Raw genomic sequence first — 23,526 nt, forward strand, 5'->3', positions numbered from 1 at the left:
ACATAGAATACGGCATGTACATTACGTTCCGTCCCTCAATACACTACATTCCACACATACTTGCGACGTCACTCGTGACGTAACATCCGGAATAGACCCTCCTCTGGAATTTGTTCTAGAACATTCTAGAACATTCTATGAGACCTCGTGAAAATACGACCCTTTTTCAAAACCCTATTGTGGCGGTTCTATGAAAGATATAGAAAAAATAAAGATATTGTTTTCTTCAGAATTATTTCTACTTGTTATATTCAGAGTTTCAATTAGTCAGCTTTAAGATTGAAATCTCCAGGCTAAGTTAAACAGAAACCAGCAGTCAAAGTGTCGATTTTGGCGTGTTTGACCCAAAATATCTCCATAACTAGATTTTCCCCAGATATACCGGACATGTCAGCACCTAGATCCCGTCGAGTTTTACAAATGTGGAAAGTTTTATGACAATGTATGGTGCCGTTTTCAAGACGCCCAAATCGCGCATATATCCGGCAAAATAGGCCGAAGTAGCCGTGTATACATTACGTTCCGTAAGGAACGATAACAGAGTTATCGCCCCCTTACTACACTTCATTCCATACTGATTGTTATTATGAACGCCCCGACAACATTCCTAGCAGTACACCTGTACGTCCCGTGTTCTGATCTGTCCAGTTGCCCCAGTGACAACACCGGTGAGACAGTATAGTTGGTGTTGTCCGGTCGTGTCCAGACAAAGGTACAGCCAGGTCTACAGTCCGCTGTACAGGTGATGTCCGGAAACGTGTCACCCTCTGTCCTGGTGTAGATAGAATCCGGCGGAGACAGAGCTATGGAGGTACCGGGACCATCTACAATAATGTCGATACCCAGTATTAAATAGTCCATACTTTTCGTTTCTTGTTTTAGGAAGTGAGAAGGTGTGGATTAAGTGAAAGAAAGATGAATAGACATGGGGATGAATTTTTCACTGGGTATAAATACAATACAACTGTATCACTACTTCCATTGTTATTATACATATATCGGCAAGATAATTGCAAGGAAATAGTCTCGGTCAAAGACGATCTCCCCTAAATGTATATCGCATCTAGCAGGTGGTGTTTTTGAAAGCTAACCTATGTAAGCAATGACGCTGTATGTATCCCGTAAATACAAATGCTGCGCGCATTTACTTATGCAACATATATTATAAGGACGGACCTTATCCAATGTCTTCGGTGTTAATGCCTGCCATTGTTGGGAAATATGAACCAAAAGCACTTTGAATCATAAATGTTACGCAAAGTAGCAGATGAATACACAAGTGCGTCAGCTGTTGAAATTTGGTGCTTGGATTTTAATTTTAATGCGTCGTTAGATACATTCCCTGTCAATTTTATCATTGTTTACATATAAATTTTACTCTGCCCGGCTTATATACTGGTAATTCAAGACCTGCTGAGAGGCAATCAGTTTTTGCATGGATAAAGCTACTAAATCAGATTAAGTAAAAGTATGAAGCATTCGATTTTTACAAACCATAATTATATGTTTCTGTACATATTTCATAAAAACAAAATGAGAAAACCATATAACATGCTATTTCATAAGTTTCGTCGTTCCCTAGCATTTTTGCAAGTGGAAAGTAGAATTCGGGATATGAAAAAAGCTCTTTTCCATCGAAAGCAATAATCTTCTCGTAAAGAAAATTACAATTATGTTATAATACTGAAAACACAAAAAAGGTCGAATTGAGTATTGTTGTTCACTTAGATTTAAGTATTGATGTATTCACTTATATTATAATTGTTTTGCAACCAAAAAACCAAAAGAATGATTTTACTGTCAAAAAATGTATCAAATCACTCTGAATTGCGAAAATATGCTCGTTGCTGATTAATATGAATACTATGCTCATGGGATTTAAGTATCTGTTAACTAACAGTTTAGCAATGGAGATGTTAGCAAGGAAAATCCTATACTGGTTAGTCTTTAAATGTTAGTAAGTTTAAATGACACAATATGTATTTTTGAATTTGTATTATAATGTGGAATATAGGTACGTACAGTAGACGGCGATACTGACGTCATCGCCCCTCGCACTCCCGTACTCATTACTGGCCGTACACCTGTACACGCCCCCCTGACCACGCTGTATGTTGGTGAGTTGGATACCTGACCCTGTTATATAGGACTGTCCATCCTTTGTCCAGCTGTAGGTACAGACCGGGTTACAGTCAGCAAAACACGTGATGGTGGGGATAGTCTGTCCCTCGTTAGGAGTGTAGGTCACAGTTTTTGGAGTCAGACTTACGGTAGACGGTCCGTCTGAAAGGTAAGGATTTAACTGACGAACGCACAGCATGGTCTCCAAAACAACTAGTATGGCCCTGTTCATCACTATTGTATTTTCGAGTCTATAGAAGCTAAGTCATTAAAAATGAGATTACTCTAAAATATATCATAGCCTTACGGCAATATGCATTATATCGTTTTATAAATTTTGGCTATATCATCTGTAGTTTTTCATCCATCCTAACCGATAAAAAATGCCCTCTTGATTTCCATTTGGATGCCTTCTACCAAACACGTTAATTGGCATAACCTGCAGAATATTTCGGAGACGACCGTAAAAATATTTGATATAAATATCACATAGTCTGCAGCATTTGCGCCTAAAACTAAGACGCGCAGTCCAAATATCTGTCTATTGAAGCAAGTTTTTGTGTTTTTGTTTTCACCGACCATATTTGACTTGGCTACAGTGGTGATGACCAATATACTGGCTCTTGCAAAACTGCATTAACTTTAATCCACAGTATACAAACCGTCTAATTAACACCAAACAATATAACAATGTCATGACAATGATAGGTTAAAGACCTAACGTTATAATACTGAGTGACCTGTTGTGTTGACCTTCGATTAACAGACGAGTTTATATATATATATGGAAAATAGGTATACAATATATAGGTGTGTTCTACTGTTTAAGGGTCATCTATCTAGCAGAATAATGCTGAATTTCAAACACGAATAAACATCTTAAAATAGTCATGTAATATACCAAAATATTTGTGTGGACATGTAGTGTCTTAAAATCACAACTAATTTGATGTAGATGCTAACAATTTCTTCTATAGAGTTACTTTGTGGTTAGTTGTAGCATGGAATAATTCTAAGTCACAAAAATAACCAAATCTGAAAATAGCCCTGCTGTCATGCTCACAAGTGTCCATAGCACAGGTAGGAGCATTTGTTTGACCGGATTTGACTTTATGTACGTATAAACACATATTTTGTTTTGACCTTGAAATGCAAACGGCGGCTGTGGATGATATTACACAAATATGGCATAAAGGGAGGCATTTTAGCCATTAAAAATGCTCCTATATCATACTTTTAAGACATCTGATTATAGTAAGAATGAACTTTTTAAGACAAGTTGTCAAGCTGATGAGTTTGGGGCCTTTTTCAGAAATATATATCATTTACCCCAAACTCAACGGATGAACATTTTTCCTAAAAACATTCTTCCTGCCATGTCTAGAGTTCTCTATAATATGAGCATTTTTGTGTGATATTATTCACAACCGCCATTTGCATTTCAAAGTCTAAATAAAATCAGTGTTAATACATATCATAAAGTCCAATCTAGTCAAACCAATGCTCCTATTTTGTGTTTTAGACCCTTGTTAGCAAAACGCCATGACTGTTTTGCACAATAAATACAATACAAATGAGTTAAATATATCCCACTGAAACATGCATTTTTCTCATGTTTTGTTGAAATTTACGAACTACTGAACAAATTAAATGTCAACAGCAAGGCCCACAGTTTGACATGATGCATATCAAAATTTTATCAAGTTACTTCTATTAAATTGCACCCTAGTAGGGATGTATAGCCTTGCAAAATATCGATATTTGTCTTATAAATGTTTTGGCTGGATTTGCTGTTTAGATGCCCCTTAAAATGGTGTCTGGGACTTTCTATATTGACGAATCAAATGACAAACGATACATTGCAAAGTAGGCCTACAGGTATGAGTGTAACGAGTTCAAAGTAAACATATACAACTGCTTCAGAATAAACACACGAGTGGATAACAATAGAATGCATTGCTAATTACATGTACCTACACTGCATACTAATGGGTGTATTTTTAACTGATTCTCCGCCAACATTCCAAGAAGACACAAGCACGTCATGTGTTCTAATCAGTCTATTTGTCCCAGTGACAATACAGCAATAATAACCATGGTTAAGTAAGTAACGACTAAGGAATAGTTCTGAAGGTAAAAAAGTAAACAATGCAAACTTTACTTACACTGTATGATAACATATATTATTGTTGTCGACTCCCCGACAACATTCCTAGCAGTACACCTGTACGTCCCGCGTTCTGATCTGTCCAGTTGTCCCAGTGACAACACCGGTGGGAGAGTAAAGATTGTGTTGTCCGGTCGTGTCCAGACAAAGGTACAGGCAGGTCTACAGTCCGCTGTACAGGTGATGTCCGGTAACATGTCCCCCTCTGTCCTGGTGTAGGTAGTGTCGGGCGGAGACAGAGCTATGGAGGTACCGGGGGCGTCTACAATTAATGTCGATACCCAGTATTAAATAGTCCATACTTTTCGTTTCTGGTTTTAGGAAGTGAGAAGGCGTGGATTAAGTGAAAAACATATGAATAAGCATGGGAGTGAAATTTTCACTGGGTGCAAATACAATACAAGAGAATTGCATGGGAATAGCCTCGGCCAGTTAAGACAATCTCACCTAAATATATATTACATCTAGCACGTGGTGATTTTGAAAAGCAAACCTATGTAAGCAATGACGCAGTATTTATCCTGTATATTCAGCATAAATAATAAGGACGGACCTTATATCCAATGTCTTCAGTGTTAATGCGTGTCATTATTGGGGAATCTGAACCCAAAGCATTTTGAATCATAGGTTTTACGCAAAGTATTAGATGAATTGAGTCAGCTGTTGCATGTTGGTGCTTGAATTTCAATGCGTCGATTTTATAATTGTTTACATGTGATATTTACTCTGCTCCGCTGATATACTGGTAACTTAAAACCTGCTGAGACGCAATCAGCTTTTGTATGGATAAAACTACTGAATGAGATTTAGTAAAAATATGAGGCATTCGATTTTTACAAACCATAGCTTTCAATTTGTATGTTTTCACAAAGATATCGTAAGACCAAAATGAGAAAAAACCCTTTACATGAAGCATCCTATTTCATACAAAGTATCGCCGTTTCCTAGCATTTTTGCTAGTGGAAAATAGTATCCGGGAGATGGGAAGCTGTTTTTCATTGAAAGCAATCATCTACTCTTAGAGACACACAAATACAATTATGACATACTACTGAAAAAAAACAAACAAAAAATTCGAACTTGGAATTGTATTTCACTTAAATTTAATGATTGGTGTATTAACTAATATTAAATCGGTATAGTAACAAACAAAGAATGGTTTTGCTGTTATAAAGCATTGGCGTATCAAATAACTCTGAATTGCAGAAATATGCACGTTGCTGATTAATTGTGAATAATATGCTTATAGGATTTAAGTATCTGGTAACTAACATGTTTAGTAATGGAGATGTTGGAAATGAAAAAAAATGTATTAATGAGTGTTAAAATAAAAGTAAGTTTATATGATACACTATTCATGTTTGAATTTTTATTACAGTGTGAATATAGATACGTACAATAGACGGTGATACTGACGTCAGCACCTTTCCCACTCCCGTACTCATTACTGGCCGTACAACTGTACACGCCCCCCTGATCACGCTGTATGTTGGTGAGTTGGATACCTGACCCTGTTATATAGGACTGTCCACCCTTTGTCCAGCTGTAGGTACAGACCGGGTTACAGTCAGCAAAACACGTGATGGTGGGGATAGTCTGTACCTCTTTAGGAGTGTAGGTCACAGTTGTTGGAGTCAGACTTACGGTAGACGGTCCGTCTGAAAGGTAAGGATTCAACTGACGAACGCACAGCATGGTCTCCAAAACAACTAGTATGACCCTGTTCATCACTATCGTATTTTCGAGTCTATAGAAGCTAAGTCATTAAAAATGAGATTACTCTAAAATATATTATAGCCTTACGGCAATATGCATTATATCGTTTTATAAATTTTGGCTATATCATCTGTAGTTTTTCGTCCATCATAACCGATAACAAATGCCCTCTTGATTTCCATTTGGATGCCTTCTATTAAAGGCGTTAAATGGCATAACCTACCGAATATTTCGGAGACGTTCTTTATTTGATATAAATGTCACATTGTTCAAATATCTGTCTATTGAAGCAAGTTTTTGTGTTTTTGTTTTCACCTACCATAGTTGACTTGGCTACAGTGGTGATGACCTATACACTGGCTCTTGCAAAACTGCATAAACTTTAATCCACAGTATACAAATTAATGTCCAATCTAATTAACACAAAAAAAAAACACCAATGTCCTGACAATGACAGGTTAAAGACCTTACATTATAATACCGCCAGAGTGACATGTCATGTTGACCTTCGATTAACAGACGAGTCTATATCTATAGATGGAAAATATGGGGCAAAGAAGTCATTCAAACAGTGTAAACAATAAGGTTTGTTAAATTTTCGAGGCAATCCGCCCCTTTATCAAAACACAAAAAGTCACAAATACAATCACATAATATATATAAGAAGTACTGGAAATACAATAAAATACAATAAGAATAATGTTTTAGTAACTGGAGAAACCACAATGAACCCCTCGGCAAACGTGGGCCGAAGGCGGATACTAGCGTGACTGCATCATGTTCAAACACTAGAATGCTATGCGACCAACCAAAATAGGTATACTGTATATTGGTATATGCTACTGTTTAAATTCATGTCTGGGACTTTCTATATTGAGGAGTTCGAAGTAAATATATGCAACTGCATTGGTATCAAACCGTGTGTTTATTTTGATGCAGTTGCACATTTCCCAATTATATATATGTTTTTTTAAATCTATCCACAAATGACTATTATAACATGGGATCATCGCGAGCATTACTCGTTACTTTCAGTGAAATTAAGATATGAACAGCATCCATTTTCAATTTGTTTCCTGGTTTAGACAACCGTAGAGATATCCTCAAGAAAAAGAGAAAATCATCTTTCCCAGGCGAGGGTTCAGTAATTTAGTGATTATGCGAGCGCCATAGGCGCGATCCGAATTTTTATTGGGGTGTGGGGTGTGTGTGTGTGTGTGTGGGGGGGGGGGGGGGGGGGTTCCCAAGGACTGTATATAGTCCTGGGGGGGGGGGGGGGGGGGGGGTCCCAAGGAACCTCCCCACCCCCTAGATCCGCTAGTGACTTACATTTCATTACAATGCGTGTACTTGTAGTTGACTCCCCGACAACATTCCTAGCAGTACACGTGTACGTCCCGTGTTCTGATCTGTCCAGTTGTCCCAGTGACAACACAGGTGAGACAGTAAAGTTGGTGTTGTCCGGTCGTGTCCATATAAAGGTACAGTCAGGTCTACAGTCCGCTGTACAGGTGATGTCCGGTAACGTGTCACCCTCTGTCCTGGTGTAGGTAGTGTCGGGCGGAGACAAAGCTATGGAGGTTCCGGGACCGTCTTCAAATTTAAATGCATATTTAGATTAGAGGTATTCCGGGACCGTCTACAGTGTATTAATGTTACAATTTGAATGTTTCGTACAGTAGTGTATGATGTTATAAGTACCTGATGTTATATTAAATATAAATGATTAATGTCAACCTATATCAATATAACATAAACATGATGTGCATACGCCATAGATTATTTCAGCTTTCTATTTCTGAACTTACGTTCTTAACAACAAAAACACAAACCACAGAAGAAAAATATAATTTCTATAGATATATGTTCATGATGTAATACATATCACAAAGGCGTATCATAACGTAAATTATGCACAGACACAGTGACACATATGACATAGACACGATCTACGTCATCGTAATTATGGTATCTGCTGTTGTGATTAACGTCTTTGTATCTGACTCAATTATACTGTATGGTAATACTGGCAATTAAAGTTACTCACACTGTACAGTAACACTAGTTATCCTAGTCGACTCCCCGACAACATTCCATGCAGTACACCTGTACGTTCCGTGTTCTGATATGTCCAGTTGTCCCAGTGACAACACAGATGAGACAGTAAAGTTGGTGTTGTCCGGTCGCGTCCAGACAAAGGTACAGGCAGGTCTACAGTCCGCTGTACAGGTGATGTCCGGTAACGTGTCACCCTCTGTCCTGGTGTATGTAGTGTCGGACGGGGACAGAGCTATGGAGGTGCCGGGGCCGTCTGTAAAAGGTAATTTCAAACTACCCTCTATATTACAAGCTAGCATTTGGCACGCATATACCAAGTAGACTGTTAAGATAGCATCATACAGTGAGCTGTAAAACAACACTAAGTATTGTTATTGTGAACAAAAAATATATATTGAAAAAAATAGAAATTGTTCGTGAACAGTTTTCATTTGCGCTTCATATATATTGTATCGTTTATATACCTTTTTCTCCTATGCCCATTTTTACAATATGTTTAGCCTATTCCATTTAAATCATATATCAATACTCAAGACGTTTAAATCTTAAGCAGATTGAAAAATTCATCATCTAATACTAATTCTGAAAATTAAGGCACATTTTTTTTTTTTAAATATATGTTACAACCTGTTATTCCTGCAATATATACTATACAAAAGTATACATCATTGCAATCTGTACAATATTTTTAATAATATAATACAGTTGTTAAAAATTAGTAAACTTATTCTGTTTTTCAGACCTGTAAAACCCACGGTAACCTAAAAAAAAAATAATAATAATAAAACATATATATAGAAAATATCACAAATTAGGGCCAAAATAACCTGCGCATCTTTTTTCTGATAGCTATTTCAAAATCCAACATATTCATCCCATTAAAAGAATTAAACTTGGTTTGAAATATGTTCATTTGAATAGGATTATCTGCAATCATACCTTGTCTACAAGTAAACATACATTTAACTATTTGAAGTTTTTGGCAAAGATGAAACCTGTATATACTACAGTACTTTACATTACATGAATATACCAATTATAATAATCATTCACTTTTTTTCAGTTTTTCTGCAAATCAGAGTTATCGGTTTAACAAAAATAAACAAACAAAAAACACAACCAAGGCTGTCCTACTGTGATTCAGATATGTACAGCGTGCTCATTTAATGTGACATTGAAAATATCCTGTCCAGCTGCCAAAAGTTCTGTCCACTATGTTTCTTTTGTAGAGTAGCTTTTAATTACAATTAATTTGTTATGGGTTTTTTTTACAGAAAACACCTAAGTCTAAACCAAATTTTAAAACAGAAAAAGAGTTTTAATAACAAAATGACCAGAAATGTCTGACATTTGCTATTCATTGGTGTCTAAGAAGAGGTACATTTAACAAGTATTGAATATGGTTGAATTTGACTGCAGTTTTAACATGAATGAAAACACCACCACAGGGTTTTGACTACAGAATTTTGCGAAATGCAATTGTAAATATTTTACCTTAAATGCTTTGCATTGACCAGGTGATCACTAATTGTTATTATTTAACTACATACTTTTATCACCGAATGATAATGTTGACTTTGACTATAAGGTCAAATTCCAAATTAATGTAAATTTCTGTCCAGTGATCACTGATTACCAAACAATACTTTAGTTTGTGACACATTTAATGTATATCTAAGATATAATCACTTTATAATTTATGTAATATTGGGTTTTACTCTAATTATAGGATAATGAATGTCGTTTTCATCTCTAAACAAAACCAATACTTCACAATCATGGATGCCTTAATGGTCACCAGAGTTTTGCAATATTACAGTTTATTTCTCCTTTTCGACTCCACCCATCAGCCAAGGGGGTCAGTCAGGCCGAACATGTACATACCATCAAGCTGTCATCAAAAGCTGACAATGCTAACCATTACCAAGTTATAATGAATTTCAATAGAAATCAAACAAATGATAGTCAAACATGTGATTTACCTATATAAACTATAGTAAATATTACCCCTTTCCAAGAGGGCAAAGGTGAGCCCCGAGGGTCATGAAATTCATAATTTTGGTAAAGTACCTCAGACACTTTCACCTATGACGAGTCTGGTTCTACCCTATTCCTCTCTTGAGAAAAAGTTTCTGTTTGTCATTTTGGTTGATTTGACCCTTTTCGACTATGTCCCTCTAGAGACTTTGTCTCGGGTGACCTAAAACTAAAGTTTGGTATACCTCATTACCTCATCAAGGCAAGGACAAAATATTTTGAAGTTGAAAGTCATACTATATAGGTATACTTTGTCAAAACCTTATACTGTTTCTGGGGGAAGGATGGAGAAACAGAGTATGCATGGCCAGAAATCCACTGAGGAGTTGTTCAAAAAGGGGAATAAATCTTATACAATTGTCACAAAGGTGAATTGTGTCTTTAATACCAAGATGGGCCTAATTTGTCAACATTTTAAAGTCTGTAGAAGAAATCCGCCTAAAATCTCATGTTAGTTAAGTTACAGTCATTAGAAACAAAAATCTACAGCAACTCTCATAATTACCCTTTTGATTTAAGCTTTGTGTTCTTTCATTTTCTTCTATGCTAAGTATTTTTATTTTTTTTTAATGTCTGACAACTTCAAAATTTTTGGTGACCATATCAAAATGTGTCAAAGTAAAAATTGTTGAAGTGTTCAACATTGAATCAACTCAAGAAGAGTTCATTTCTTTGAATCAAAAGTATTACCAAAAAGAACCGGAAGTGCATTTTCTCTAATTAGATAGGTGGTTGCAATGGCAACCAAATGCAAATAAACCCCCTTTCAAATTTCATAATAATTGTATCATTGGAAATGTCCATTCATTACTTCTTTTTAAGGAGATGAATTAAAATGTGGTTAACAATTCAACTTACATGTATATATATACCTTGTTTTTGTTAGAAAATATTTGCGGAAACATATCAGAAAGCAAAAAAAAAGGGGGGGGGGGGGGGGGGGGGGGGGGGGGGGGGGGGGACTTGAATCATTAAACCAAAAGCGCCTCTAAGTTGTCAGCCAATTAGTTTTTTTTAAACTGACCCTGTAGACATCTAATGAAAAGAAAATCGTATGCAATACTCCATACATGATTGTAGATTCCAACAAAGGTCAACAAAACTTTGTCATATTTTGATTTTTTTTTTCAGTTAGAATTCCTTATTTTATTCAGGTTACTATAGCAACAGTTTGTAAATATTTTCAATTATATTTTTTCAATTAAATGATCAAGGGGGTCACCATTATTAAATTTTGGCGGAAAATACTTTAATCTCACTGTCGATGTGTTATTTGAGCCCTTAACTAAGGAAGTCATATTGCTTGGATACGGAACCACAGACATAATTGAAATACCATTTTTGTTATTCATATCCACCAATCATAACATAATTCAACAGTTAAGGTCACTTTTTCTAAAATCATTTTTTTTTCACTTTCCTACTAATGCTCGATGCTTGCTGACATCCACTCTTTAAAAATGTTAAGCAGGTTGGAAGATTTGTCATCTAATACACTAAACACAATTGAATTTAACACCTATCTAAATCCAAAAGTTGGTAGGCAAACACCAAAACTAGTTTAATGTCAAAACAATAAATATTGTAGAACTATTTAAGCTTTTGACTATAAATGTAATCATATAAAATATTGAGCATAGACGTTTGTTAAAAATGTGTTTAAAAACATAGGAAATCAAATTGGTATATAATGGGAACGGTTAATTTTACGGTTAAAGTAAGAAATAGAAGTCATCAGAATGTCATTTCTTATTGGTGGAAGAGAGAGAGAGAGAGAGAGAGAGAGAGAGAGAGAGAGAGAGAGAGAGAGAGAGAGAGAGAGAGAGAGAGAGAGAGAGAGAGAGAGAGAGAGAGAGAGAGTATTTTTTCTATGTCTTCTAACGGGTCATTTCTAACGAGATTGAAGTGCATGTATGTCCGTGTGCAGAGGGGTGTGCAGCCGAGGGGTGTCGAAAGGATTTACTTGGGTTTCCTTCTGAATCATATCGCATTTGGAGGAATATAAACTGAGCCGTTTTGCCAGGAATGTTAGAGTTATGAAGTGATTATGTTATCAGTTTATATATATATAGCAATGTTTTCTACTCTACATGTTATCATTTTTATTATATCAAATCTTCAATAAAAATATGTAAATGTATACGCGAATATCTACATGGGTAGATGATGTATTACTCAGTCAGTCTTTCCAATTATTTGCATCTGTATTAACTATATACTGTATTAACTATATACTGTATTTACTACTATATACTGTATTTACTACTATATACTGTATTTACTACTATATGCTGTATCTACTACTATATGCATGTACTGTATTTACTACTATATACTGTATCTACTATATACTGTATCTACTAGAGACCAACCTACCAATTGTTTTCCCATAGACTTTAGTGTTAACGTTTTGGAGTATTTCATTCAAATTCTTGAATTCAATATGACAATTATGGTTTATAACAAAAGTTTAGGGTCTGATATAACATCTAATCAAAAAAACAAGTTGAGTCCTTCAGCTCAAATTTTCTCCAGGGTAGCCATTTTGAAAATAGGTGAATTTCGCAGTAAAAATTCTCAAAAATCTTAAATGTTTACATGTTTATTATTATTACCTGAACTTTTGGAGAAAAAATCAATCAGACTTACGAAATTTATATCAACATTTCTTATTGATAGTTACCTATCAGGCTACATATCTATTTTCTCACTTCATAACATACTGGCCAATCAGTAGCTGCCAGACATTTTATCCTTGGCTTTCACATTTTTCAAATATAACTTTTCTGGAACAGGATAGAACCATAGGATATGCTACCAAATTTGCAGTGCCTGACTGCAAGTCTTAGGCTGGTAGGTTAATACTTCTATCGGTACCGGAGTTGAAATTCTTAAGAAAAAACGACATTAAAATTGAGTTAATTTTGAAATATTAATTTTAATATCTTGATAAGCTTTGAATTAAAAGTGATGGCTTTTGGTTAATAGCCGAGTATAGATATCATGCTACTCAGAAATATAAACAAACAAGATATAGAATAAAGATCAGGGAGAGATAACTCAATGTTATCTCCTCCACCCCCTAATTTCTGGCCTTTTTGTAAAAAAAATGAAGAAAAAAAAGGCCGGGCGAGAAAAAAAAATCAGGAAAAGAGCCATTATTTAGATAAAAGAGTCGAAACACAGACACAGGACACGGAATCGGGCTAGTGACAACCAAATAACCAGATATATATTTCCAAACACTGAACTGGGGTAGTGACAACAGAACAACCAAACACATCACCGAATACCGAATCGGGGTAGTGACAACAGAACAACCAGACACACACCCACACATTGAACCGGGGTAGTGCCAGCAGTACAACCAGCATACCACCGTACCCCGAGCCACGCTATATACCACTACCACTGAAATACAAAATGTATGTCCGTATCTTTCCTGGTCTATGGTCCTCCTTGTAACTCTACATGGGTCATATTTTCATCACCAATCCCCCCTGAATCTAAATTCCTCTCTAAATTCTGCTGCAATGCCTCCAAGATGAGAATCCCGTCCGAAAATGTGCTAGTCGGTCCCATCATCTGGTTTCCAGGGGCGCTGGATGACACAAAATGTCATATGCGGTAGCTCGCTATAGAGACCAACCAAACAATTGTTTTCCCATAGACTTTAGTGTTAACGTTTTGGAGTATTTCATTCAAATTCTTGAATTCAATATGACAATTATGGTTTATAACAAAAGTTTAGGGTCTGATATAACATCTAATCAAAAAAACAAGTTGGGTCCTTCAGCTCAAATATTCTCCAGGGTAGCCATTTTTAAAAAAGGTGAATTTCGCAGTAAAAATTCTCAAAAATCTTAAATGTTTACATGTTTATTATTATTACCTGAACTTTTGGAGAAAAAATCAATCAGACTTACGAAATTTATATCAACATTTCTTATTGATAGTTACCTATCAGGCTACATATCTATTTTCTCACTTCATAACATACTGGCCAATCAGTAGCTGCCAGACATTTTATCCTTGGCTTTCACATTTTTCAAATATAACTTTTCTGGAACAGGATAGAACCATAGGATATGCTACCAAATTTGCAGTGCCTGACTGCAAGTCTTAGGCTGGTAGGTTAATACTTCTATCGGTACCGGAGGTGAAATTCTTAAGAAAAAACGACGTTAAAATTGCGTTAATTTTGAAATATTAATTTTAATATCTTGATAAGCTTTGAATTAAAAGTGATGGCTTTTGGTTAATAGCCGAGTATAGATATCCTGCTACTCAGAAATAAAAACAAACAAGATATAGAATAAAGATCAGGGAGAGATAACTCAATGTTATCTCCTCCACCCCCTAATTTCTGGCCTTTTTGTAAAAAAAATGAAGAAAAAAAAGGCCGGGCGAGAAAAAAAAAATCAGGAAAAGAGCCATTATTTAGATAAAAGAGTCGAAACACAGACACAGGACACGGAATCGGGCTAGTGACAACCAAATAACCAGATATATATTTCCAAACACTGAACTGGGGTAGTGACAACAGAACAACCAAACACATCACCGAATACCGAATCGGGGTAGTGACAACAGAACAACCAGACACACACCCACACATTGAACCGGGGTAGTGCCAGCAGTACAACCAGCTTACCACCGTACCCCGAGCCACGCAATATACCACTACCATTGAAATACAAAATGTATGTCCGTATCTTTCCTGGTCTATGGTCCTCCTTGTAACTCTACATGGGTCATATTTTCATCACCAATCCCCCCTGAATCTAAATTTCTCTCTAAATTCTGCTGCAATGCCTCCAAGATGAGAATCCCGTCCGAAAATGTGCTAGTCGGTCCCATCATCTGGTTTCCAGGGGCGCTGGATGACACAAAATGTCATATGCGGTAGCTCGCTATAGAGACCAACCAAACAATTGTTTTCCCATAGACTTTAGTGTTAACGTTTTGGAGTATTTCATTCAAATTCTTGAATTCAATATGACAATTATGGTTTATAACAAAAGTTTAGGGTCTGATATAACATCTAATCAAAAAAACAAGTTGGGTCCTTCAGCTCAAATATTCTCCAGGGTAGCCATTTTTAAAAAAGGTAAATTTCGCAGTAAAAATTCTAAAAAATCTTAAATGTTTACATGTTTATTATTATTACCTGAACTTTTGGAGAAAAAATCAATCAGACTTACGAAATTTATATCAACATTTCTTATTGATAGCTACCTATCAGGCTACATATCTATTTTCTCACTTCATAACATACTGGCCAATCAGTGGCTGCCAGACATTTTATCCTTGGCTCAACGTTCTATACACAGGGACTGTTTCAAAAATATATGTTTTCAATTGGTTGGTTGTTCCCTATATATACTGTATCTACTACTATATACTGTATCTACTACTATATACTGTATCTACTACTATATGCTGTATACCTGGTAATTTTCGCCCCCGTTTAATTTTCGCCATTTTCGCCCTTTGATGATAGGGCGAATTTAAGATGACGGCGAAAATGTCAAGCTCAATTGAAAAAATTACAAGTCATCGTACATAGGCAAATTATAATCGGAATCAAAACATACTCCTGTTCTTCTCAAGTGTGTTTTATTCTATATCATCACAAGCAACACGTGTTAAATATTTACACTAAATGTGTCATGTTTTATTTCAATCTATGCATGTGAAATAAATAGAGGATATCTAACAGTGTCTTCAGTAATACCAAATATATTTCACGAGTGGGGCTAATATTTTGATATTTTTCACGAGTGCGCAGCACGAGTGAAAAATATCAAAATATTAGCCGCACGAGTGTTAGATATTCTGTTTATTACATTTTTTATCAACGAAAAACCTACCCCGTATGCTAACTAGGCCTACAGCGATAATTTGTAAACAAAAAAAGTAGTTCCCCTTGTCAAGGTGCTGACATATATGTCGGGCTTTCTGATTGGTCAATTATTTTTGTATTTTCTAATCATTAATTTGATTGGTCAAATAAGCAAAAGTGGTATTTTTCACTAGTGAAAAATTTTATATTTTTCACTAGTGAAAAATATCACTTTTATAGAATGAATAATTTTTGATATTTCACTGGTAAAAATGTAATAAAATCTAGATCTAAATCTTGGTCTAGTATATCTGCAACATCACGTTGAATTAAATCAAAAAAATGGACTTATATAGCATACTAGGTTAAGTATATTTGATTTAAAAAAAAAAAAATACTAAGTCACTTTAAAACTTTAAAAATGATGCACACAATATAGCATCAAATTCTTGTCATTGTGAAGGCTGATTTTATGAGTTCCCCGTTGAAAGTGGCTTCCATCGATGTACAAGTGAACAAAAGAAAACACTGGTCAGTAATTAGTCACGGCACCGCGAACTTACCTTCCATCGTGTTTGCTTAAAATTGCTCAAGCATACCTAATACTAATTGAATCAATAGGGGCTAAACGTAACTCTAAACACAGGTAAACGTTTTATATTTCAAACCTGATTGCATTTCACACCTCAGTGTGATATATATATATACATGTACAAACAAAAGAAAATAGGGGTTAGGGTTAACTCGATAACTCCCGAGAGTTCCGAGTGCAACTGTATAGAGAATTTCGAACGGAATTTTCCGATTGTAAACGAGGAAAAGACATTTCATAAAAGTAGTTTAGGGCGAATTTAAAACGGGGCGAATATTTTTTGTGTTGTTCAAGGGCAAAAATAAGTTGAGGCGAAAAATCTACTACTATATACTGTATCTACTACTATATACTGTATCTACTACTATATACTGTATCTACTACTATATACTGTATCTACTACTATATACTGTACCTACTGCTATATACTGTATCTACTATATACTGTATCTACTATATACTGTATCTACTACTATATACTGTATCTGCTACTATATACTGTATCTACTACTATATACTGTATCTACTACTATATACTGTATCTACTACTATATACTGTATCTACTACTATATACTATATCTACTACTGTATACATACAAAACACACCTGCCACATTAAGTGTATAGTCATCACTGTCCAGCGTTTGGTCTGGTAGATTAATGTTGGTACGTCTACAGTACCACACAGATCCATTGTCTCCCGTCTGTGGCTGTATGATCCACCGGAACACTGTACCAAGGCCTCCAGACGTCACACAGGAACAGACATCCGGTGTACAGAGGACGGCTGGGCTGGCTTTGGTGTTGTAACATTGGTCACCACCTACTTGCACACCGCCTACAGAAGTAAAGACGTCAGGACGGCGGTAAAACTGGACAAAATTGGCCTCCCCTGGTACATCACACGTCAGTGTAAACTCAGTCCCAGGGACAGCGTACTCAGACGACCCAGTCAGGGTTACACCGCCTGATCAAAATATTATATATGGATTGAAATTTATTTTTAAAATCACAGTATACATATTTTATTACATATGTTCATGTATGTTGGACATGCTATAGGATTTCAAATAATTTAACATGGAAAAAAGCTTGTGAAATGAATATGAACCTGCATCAATTGACAAACACAGGCAAACACACAAGCACATCTCAAAATTTAGGAATACCACATGTACATGTATATTAGTGTAAATCAAAATAGCAGGTGTACATACTATTTACACATATGATGGACAATCCGTAAAATTTCATATCAAATAGAGCGCAATGCAGCGCACACACAAACTCCGATGAATGTTTACAAACGCTGACACACTAACAAACAAAATGGAATAACTAAAATGTATCAACAGGCAGGACAAATTAGACATCATTGGAGTTGTTGAGGCTTTCCCTAAAAAATCAAGGTGCCGGGTAAATAAATCTGAGCTCAGCATAGAAGGTTTTGAGATCTTTCCTGGGGAAATCCTTCAATAACATGGACCGAGGGGAATTGTCATATAAACGACACATTATCTAGGAGCAACGGAAATATCAAATTCAGAAACAGCTTGATGAACAGCTATGAATACAAAGTAATTTGGATAAAGGAACACTTTAACAATCCTAACGGCGTAGATGAAAATAATATGAATTTATGCGAGCTACTTGCCAACAAAAAATTAAAATTAAAACATCCCATTTGTTAGTAATGGGAGATTTCAAGTTAAAAAAATATAGACAGGCATCAATGGATCCCGTCCAGGGGAACAAATAATCTAGAATATAAATTTATCGAGTCGGCAAAAGACGTATTTTTATTTCAACACATCGAGAAACCAACAAGAATACGATTGAATAACGAACCCAGAATTTTAGACTTGATTTTTTCGAACGAACAGGATATGGTTGGTAATATTGAAATACGCAGCGGATTGGGAAAAAGTGACCATGGTAGAATATTTTCGATTTCAACTGTACAAAAACGCATAGCGTTAACAAAACAATCAAGTATAACTACAACAAAGGATACAATGAACAAACAAGAAGAGAGCTATCGATTGATTGGAAGGAAACATTAAACCGTGCATCCGATACAAAATCAAAGTACGAAATATTTTATGAAAGAATTAAATCCGCCATTGATCGACATATACCTAAAAGCAAGCCAGAAAAAAAAGAAAATGCGGAACTCTCTATAAATCCAAACAATACAGGTCATCAAATGGAAGCACAGAAGCTGGCAGCGATACCTTGAAACAAGATAAAACGGGAAATGCAACGAATATGTGAGTGCCAGAAACAAAGTTAAATCTAAGTAAAGAAATGCAAAAGAAACATAGAAATTGCAAAGGAAGTGAAAATTTATTCCAAGAATTTTTGGAGATATGCAAGCTCCAAAACGAAAACGAGATCTGGAGTTCGGAATCTGCACATTAAGTGCGGAAATGACACAATGATTGTACAAAATGATCGGGATAAAGTGAATGCATTAGCAGACTATTTTTCAAGCGTTTTCACGGTCGAACCACCAGGCTGGATTTTACTGTAAAGAGTCCATGCATTACCGCTGAAATATAACAGCTACAAGTTGTTAATATCTTAAAGACATTGAATCCCTCAAAATCTCCTGGACGGGATTATATTCAATCGAAAGTACTTAAGGAAACTGCTGACATTCTAAAATTCCCTCTATGTGAACTCTTTAACAGTTCTTTAAAATCCGGAGAGCTTCCTGACAGCTGGAAGGAGGGTCATGTAACTGCAATACACAAAAAGGGGGACAGGACAACGCCAGTGAATTATAGGCCGGTTAGTTTGACAAGTGTACTATGCAAAACTATGGAGCAAATTGTTAGGGAAAGAATAATGACCCATCTCGAGAACAGTAATCACTTAAGTAAACAGCAATATGGATTTGTTAGTGGAATGTCAAATATTTTACAGTTGCTCAAAGTTATTGATGATTGGACAGAGGTTTTAGATCAGGGAGGATCAATCCAAACAGTTTACCTAGACTTCATGAAAGCCTTTGACACTGTTCCACATATATATCATCAGAAATATTCAAATGGATTCAAAGTTTCTTAACCAATAGGAAACAACGCGTAACAGTAAACGGAGAAATGTCAAATTTGATGGAGGTTACAAGTGGAATCCCCCAGGGAAGCGTCTTAGGGCCGTGCTTTTTTTGCACTTTGCATCAACGACCTTCCGGCAACATTAACGCAAAAACATACCTATTCGCGGATGACACAAAGATTTACAATAATAATGATAACTCTAATTTACATGCAGATCTGGACAAGATCCATAATTGGTCAGATAAATGGCTCCTGAAGTTGCATCCGGACAAATGAAAATCTATGCACGTGGGGAAGAAAACTACTAATGCGGCGTAACATTTATATAAAGATGAGACAATGGAAGAGTCGAGTCACATTAGACCACATGACAAAAGAAAAAGACCTGTGAATTATAACATACAACAACCTAAATTTCACTGATCATAATCACGTTGCGGTCAATAAATCCAATATAATAATGGGAACTATCCGTAGAACATACACGTACTTAGATAACACTACATTTTTATGTCTTTTATACAAAGCGCTGGTGCGACCACATCTTGAATACGGGTCTTGTGTATGGAATCCCTATCTCCAAAAAGATATAAATGAGATAGAAAACGTGCAAAGGGGAGCAACGAAGCAGATACCGGGGATGAAATATCTAAATTATGAAAACAGATTAATTTACCAACACTTAGGCATAGAAGACTGACAGGAGATATGATCCAAGTATACAAACCAAACAATAACAAGATAACACGAGGACATAGTCTGCCATTACTAAAAAGGAGAAGTAGACTATTTATTTTTTTCAGTGAGCGGGCTGTACATCATTGGAAGTCTCTTCCTAATGCTGTCGTTACGTCACCAACGATCAAAACATTTGTTTCCCGATTAGATAAGCATTGGGGACATACTGAATATTTTCATAATCATGAGACAGACAATAACGAACTGATCCATATTTCGGGGAAAAAAAACTCATGGTAAATTCGATCTGGATATACAGGCTAATATGCCTTGCCTACGTCAAGGCTACTATGGCCTATGCTACTAAAATTAGTGTTTTTCTTATCCTATGTTTTCTTCAATGTCTATATTGCATTGGCATGCGTATTTCAGAAACATTTTAGCATTCTCTTTGATTTCTAGGAGAAGATATGGGCTAAAAATGACCTAACCCAGGCAATTTCTCATATCGGTACATCAATTCATATTGATGTACAAAAGCATTACCACTAACAGACGTTATGGAATGATAAATGTCTGTTGAACCAAACATCACGGAAATGTAAAAGATGTTAATTACAGCTTTCCAAATATGTAATTAGGTTACAAGAACAGCGCTTATGTACTCCCCTGTGGTTCCAAAAGCGTTCATCCCCTCTCTATCCAGGTCCATCTAACCTCAGTAAATCACGTTCAAGTCTCGTTTTATCTTGTATAAAGATTTTCGTAATATTTTTGGAAATACATGGTGAATATTATTAGCAAACGCGGATCTCAAAAAGTCTAGACGTTTGATGTTTATCGATTTTTTTTTTCGCGAGAGTTCGTATACATTACGTATTCGGCGGTCATTTTGAAAATGTGTTTTCTTGGCCTTTATGAAAATCTCAAATTTCACATGTTTTTGACTCTAGATTGATCACTCAGATCATAAGTGTATTGCCAGGTCCAATTTTGTTGTTTTTTGTGATGAAAAGTATATACAACATTCACTGTAGTTATTTTTCTGACCCCGAAAAATGAAAAATAATACAAATACATGTAGTAATGGGATCAGAAAGGAAGCATACGGATCTCTAATTTTTGAGGCTAATTGTAAAAGTTCACTTTGTTTTCTTTTGATCTGCTAAATATCTTTATTACGTTTAAAAACCCGAGTGGTTGTTAAATCTGCACAAAATTGTGTAAAATGATTGTAATACCATTTAAAACAAGGGAAAGGGGAACTTGAATTGTTATTCTGTGTTAGATAAGCAAGTTAAAAAAACGTAACCTCAATAACTTTAAAGATGATATTATCTTTTGTCAGTTATGTAAGCATCAATTCTTACGTGTCTAACAACACGTTTGGAAAACATTGTAAGGGATCGTCGCGCAAAAGATCAAAACAGTAAAAAATCACTTAAAATCTTAAATGATATCAAATCCTGACATATGTCTTTCTTTGACTCCCCTTCCAAAGTACGGGATTTATATCTACATCACAGAGGTGTACATCCTTAACCTTGTAAGTGTCGATAGAGGCCATAAGTAAACATAAACAATTTATAATGACTACCATTGCTTTGCAAATGCCTGATAATCGATCAAAACAAGAAGTATATATACATATTCTTAATCGATGAAAATAAACGAACAGACGTCTTATCATAGGAAGTAAACAAACCGACGCTAGCATAGCACACACATACAAATGCACTTACGTCATACTGATTATTAAATGGGTACATCATTTTGCAGGTGAACATATGCATATACAAACCGATCGCCTGATATAAGATATATTTCTCGAGCAAGTAATTATACGGATACAATATGTATATATATACGTACCTGACGATGATAGGACTATTAGTGATACATGTAGAAGGATTAACGAGTGAAGTTGGATTCCACTGTGAGATACGAAGGAATATCGTTTCTGGAGGTAAACATGAGACGTATAACCGTATACGTACATTTTGTATGTTAACTTCCTGATCGGTGAAGCCAAATATGTATCTAAAAATAGATACGATCGGTGTCGACAAAGACTTGTATAACCCGTTGGGTTTGTCTCTCAGTTTTTAAACAAAAAATATACAAAAACACATACCAATACCCACAATTGCATGTGTGGTGAACCAAGCCGACGCTTCTCTCTATTATTTTACAAACATTTTATATTATATTAACAATTTACTTGATTTGATACACTTCCACGCCCAGAACAATTATTAGATACACAATTAAAATTTGCATCGTCACAAAAATGGCATCATCTATCCGTAATGCGACATTGTCGAATAAACGTAAAGCACGTATTACGTATGCGATAGCACTTTTGTGAAATTAAAACAAATAAACGATGGCATCATATGATTGTTTTAGTGATGAAATAATTATCAGTCGAATTAAGCGAGTCCTGTTAAGTGATAAATTTGAATGTGTTCGTTTATGTTCTCGTAATGTGAGTTATGTCATACATAGCTTGCCTTTACTGCACCAGACATAAACAAATACAGTTGAAGGAAGTTGAGATTCTTTCAATATTTGTTTCGGGAAAAAGCGACCGCTTGAAACAATATCCGTAACAAATAATGCGTTACTATTGAGATGCCCTCTTAACGGTGGCATATTGGTCATAACGTTTACAGTGACAAAGCTTAGGCAACATTTTTGGTGGAAGCCAGATAGCACCGGGGAGTATGCATACGTGAAAATACTAGTTTACGCATAACAGAACTGCAGACATTAATTTTTTTTCACAAAGCTGTTTCCGGTTATTTCTTTTTTTAAAGTAACTTACTTATAAAAATCTATTTTTTGCATTTTAACTTTTTCATTTCATTATATCACCACTCCTTATTTCCTTATTTGCAAGCACATGTGTATTCAAACCAGGTCACATTCCGCTGATGCCGATTCATCATTGTGTTAGAAAGGCCACACGACCATTGATATATCATGACTTCAGGTTATTAAAAAAACATTTTTCTGCCGAGTAAAAAAAATGACTCAAAGAAGGATGCCACATTAGCTGAATGACAGAGACCGTTTTCAAAAAAATATTTTTTTTAGAGATATGTCCAAATCTCAACCCTAGACTTTCAACACCACCGCCGCGGGATATAAGCTGGGCGTCAATGTGAAAGAACAGGGGAAAACACATTCCTATCGTGTGCCTCGTCAAGAATCAAACCATGGTATCCTGCGGCGTACAATTGGC

At 35.7% G+C, this 23,526-nt stretch overlaps 1 protein-coding gene across 1 annotated transcript; it reads right to left on the bottom strand.

Annotated features, from left to right (window-relative positions):
- Positions 1-564: 564 nt before the first annotated feature.
- Positions 565-22,286, bottom strand: LOC117340635 (hemicentin-1-like). The gene is made up of 8 exons (XM_033902399.1): positions 22,152-22,286; positions 17,144-17,503; positions 8,052-8,315; positions 7,334-7,597; positions 5,686-5,946; positions 4,287-4,550; positions 2,023-2,283; positions 565-824 (listed from the first exon to the last, which is right to left on the bottom strand). The coding sequence occupies exons 1-8, from the start codon at positions 22,276-22,278 to the stop codon at positions 565-567; spliced, it is 2,061 nt and encodes a 686-aa protein (XP_033758290.1). The 5' UTR covers positions 22,279-22,286.
- Positions 22,287-23,526: the final 1,240 nt, after the last annotated feature.

Source organism: Pecten maximus, chromosome 13 (genome assembly GCF_902652985.1).
Source record: "Pecten maximus chromosome 13, xPecMax1.1, whole genome shotgun sequence".
Taxonomy (NCBI): Eukaryota; Metazoa; Mollusca; class Bivalvia; order Pectinida; family Pectinidae; genus Pecten; species Pecten maximus.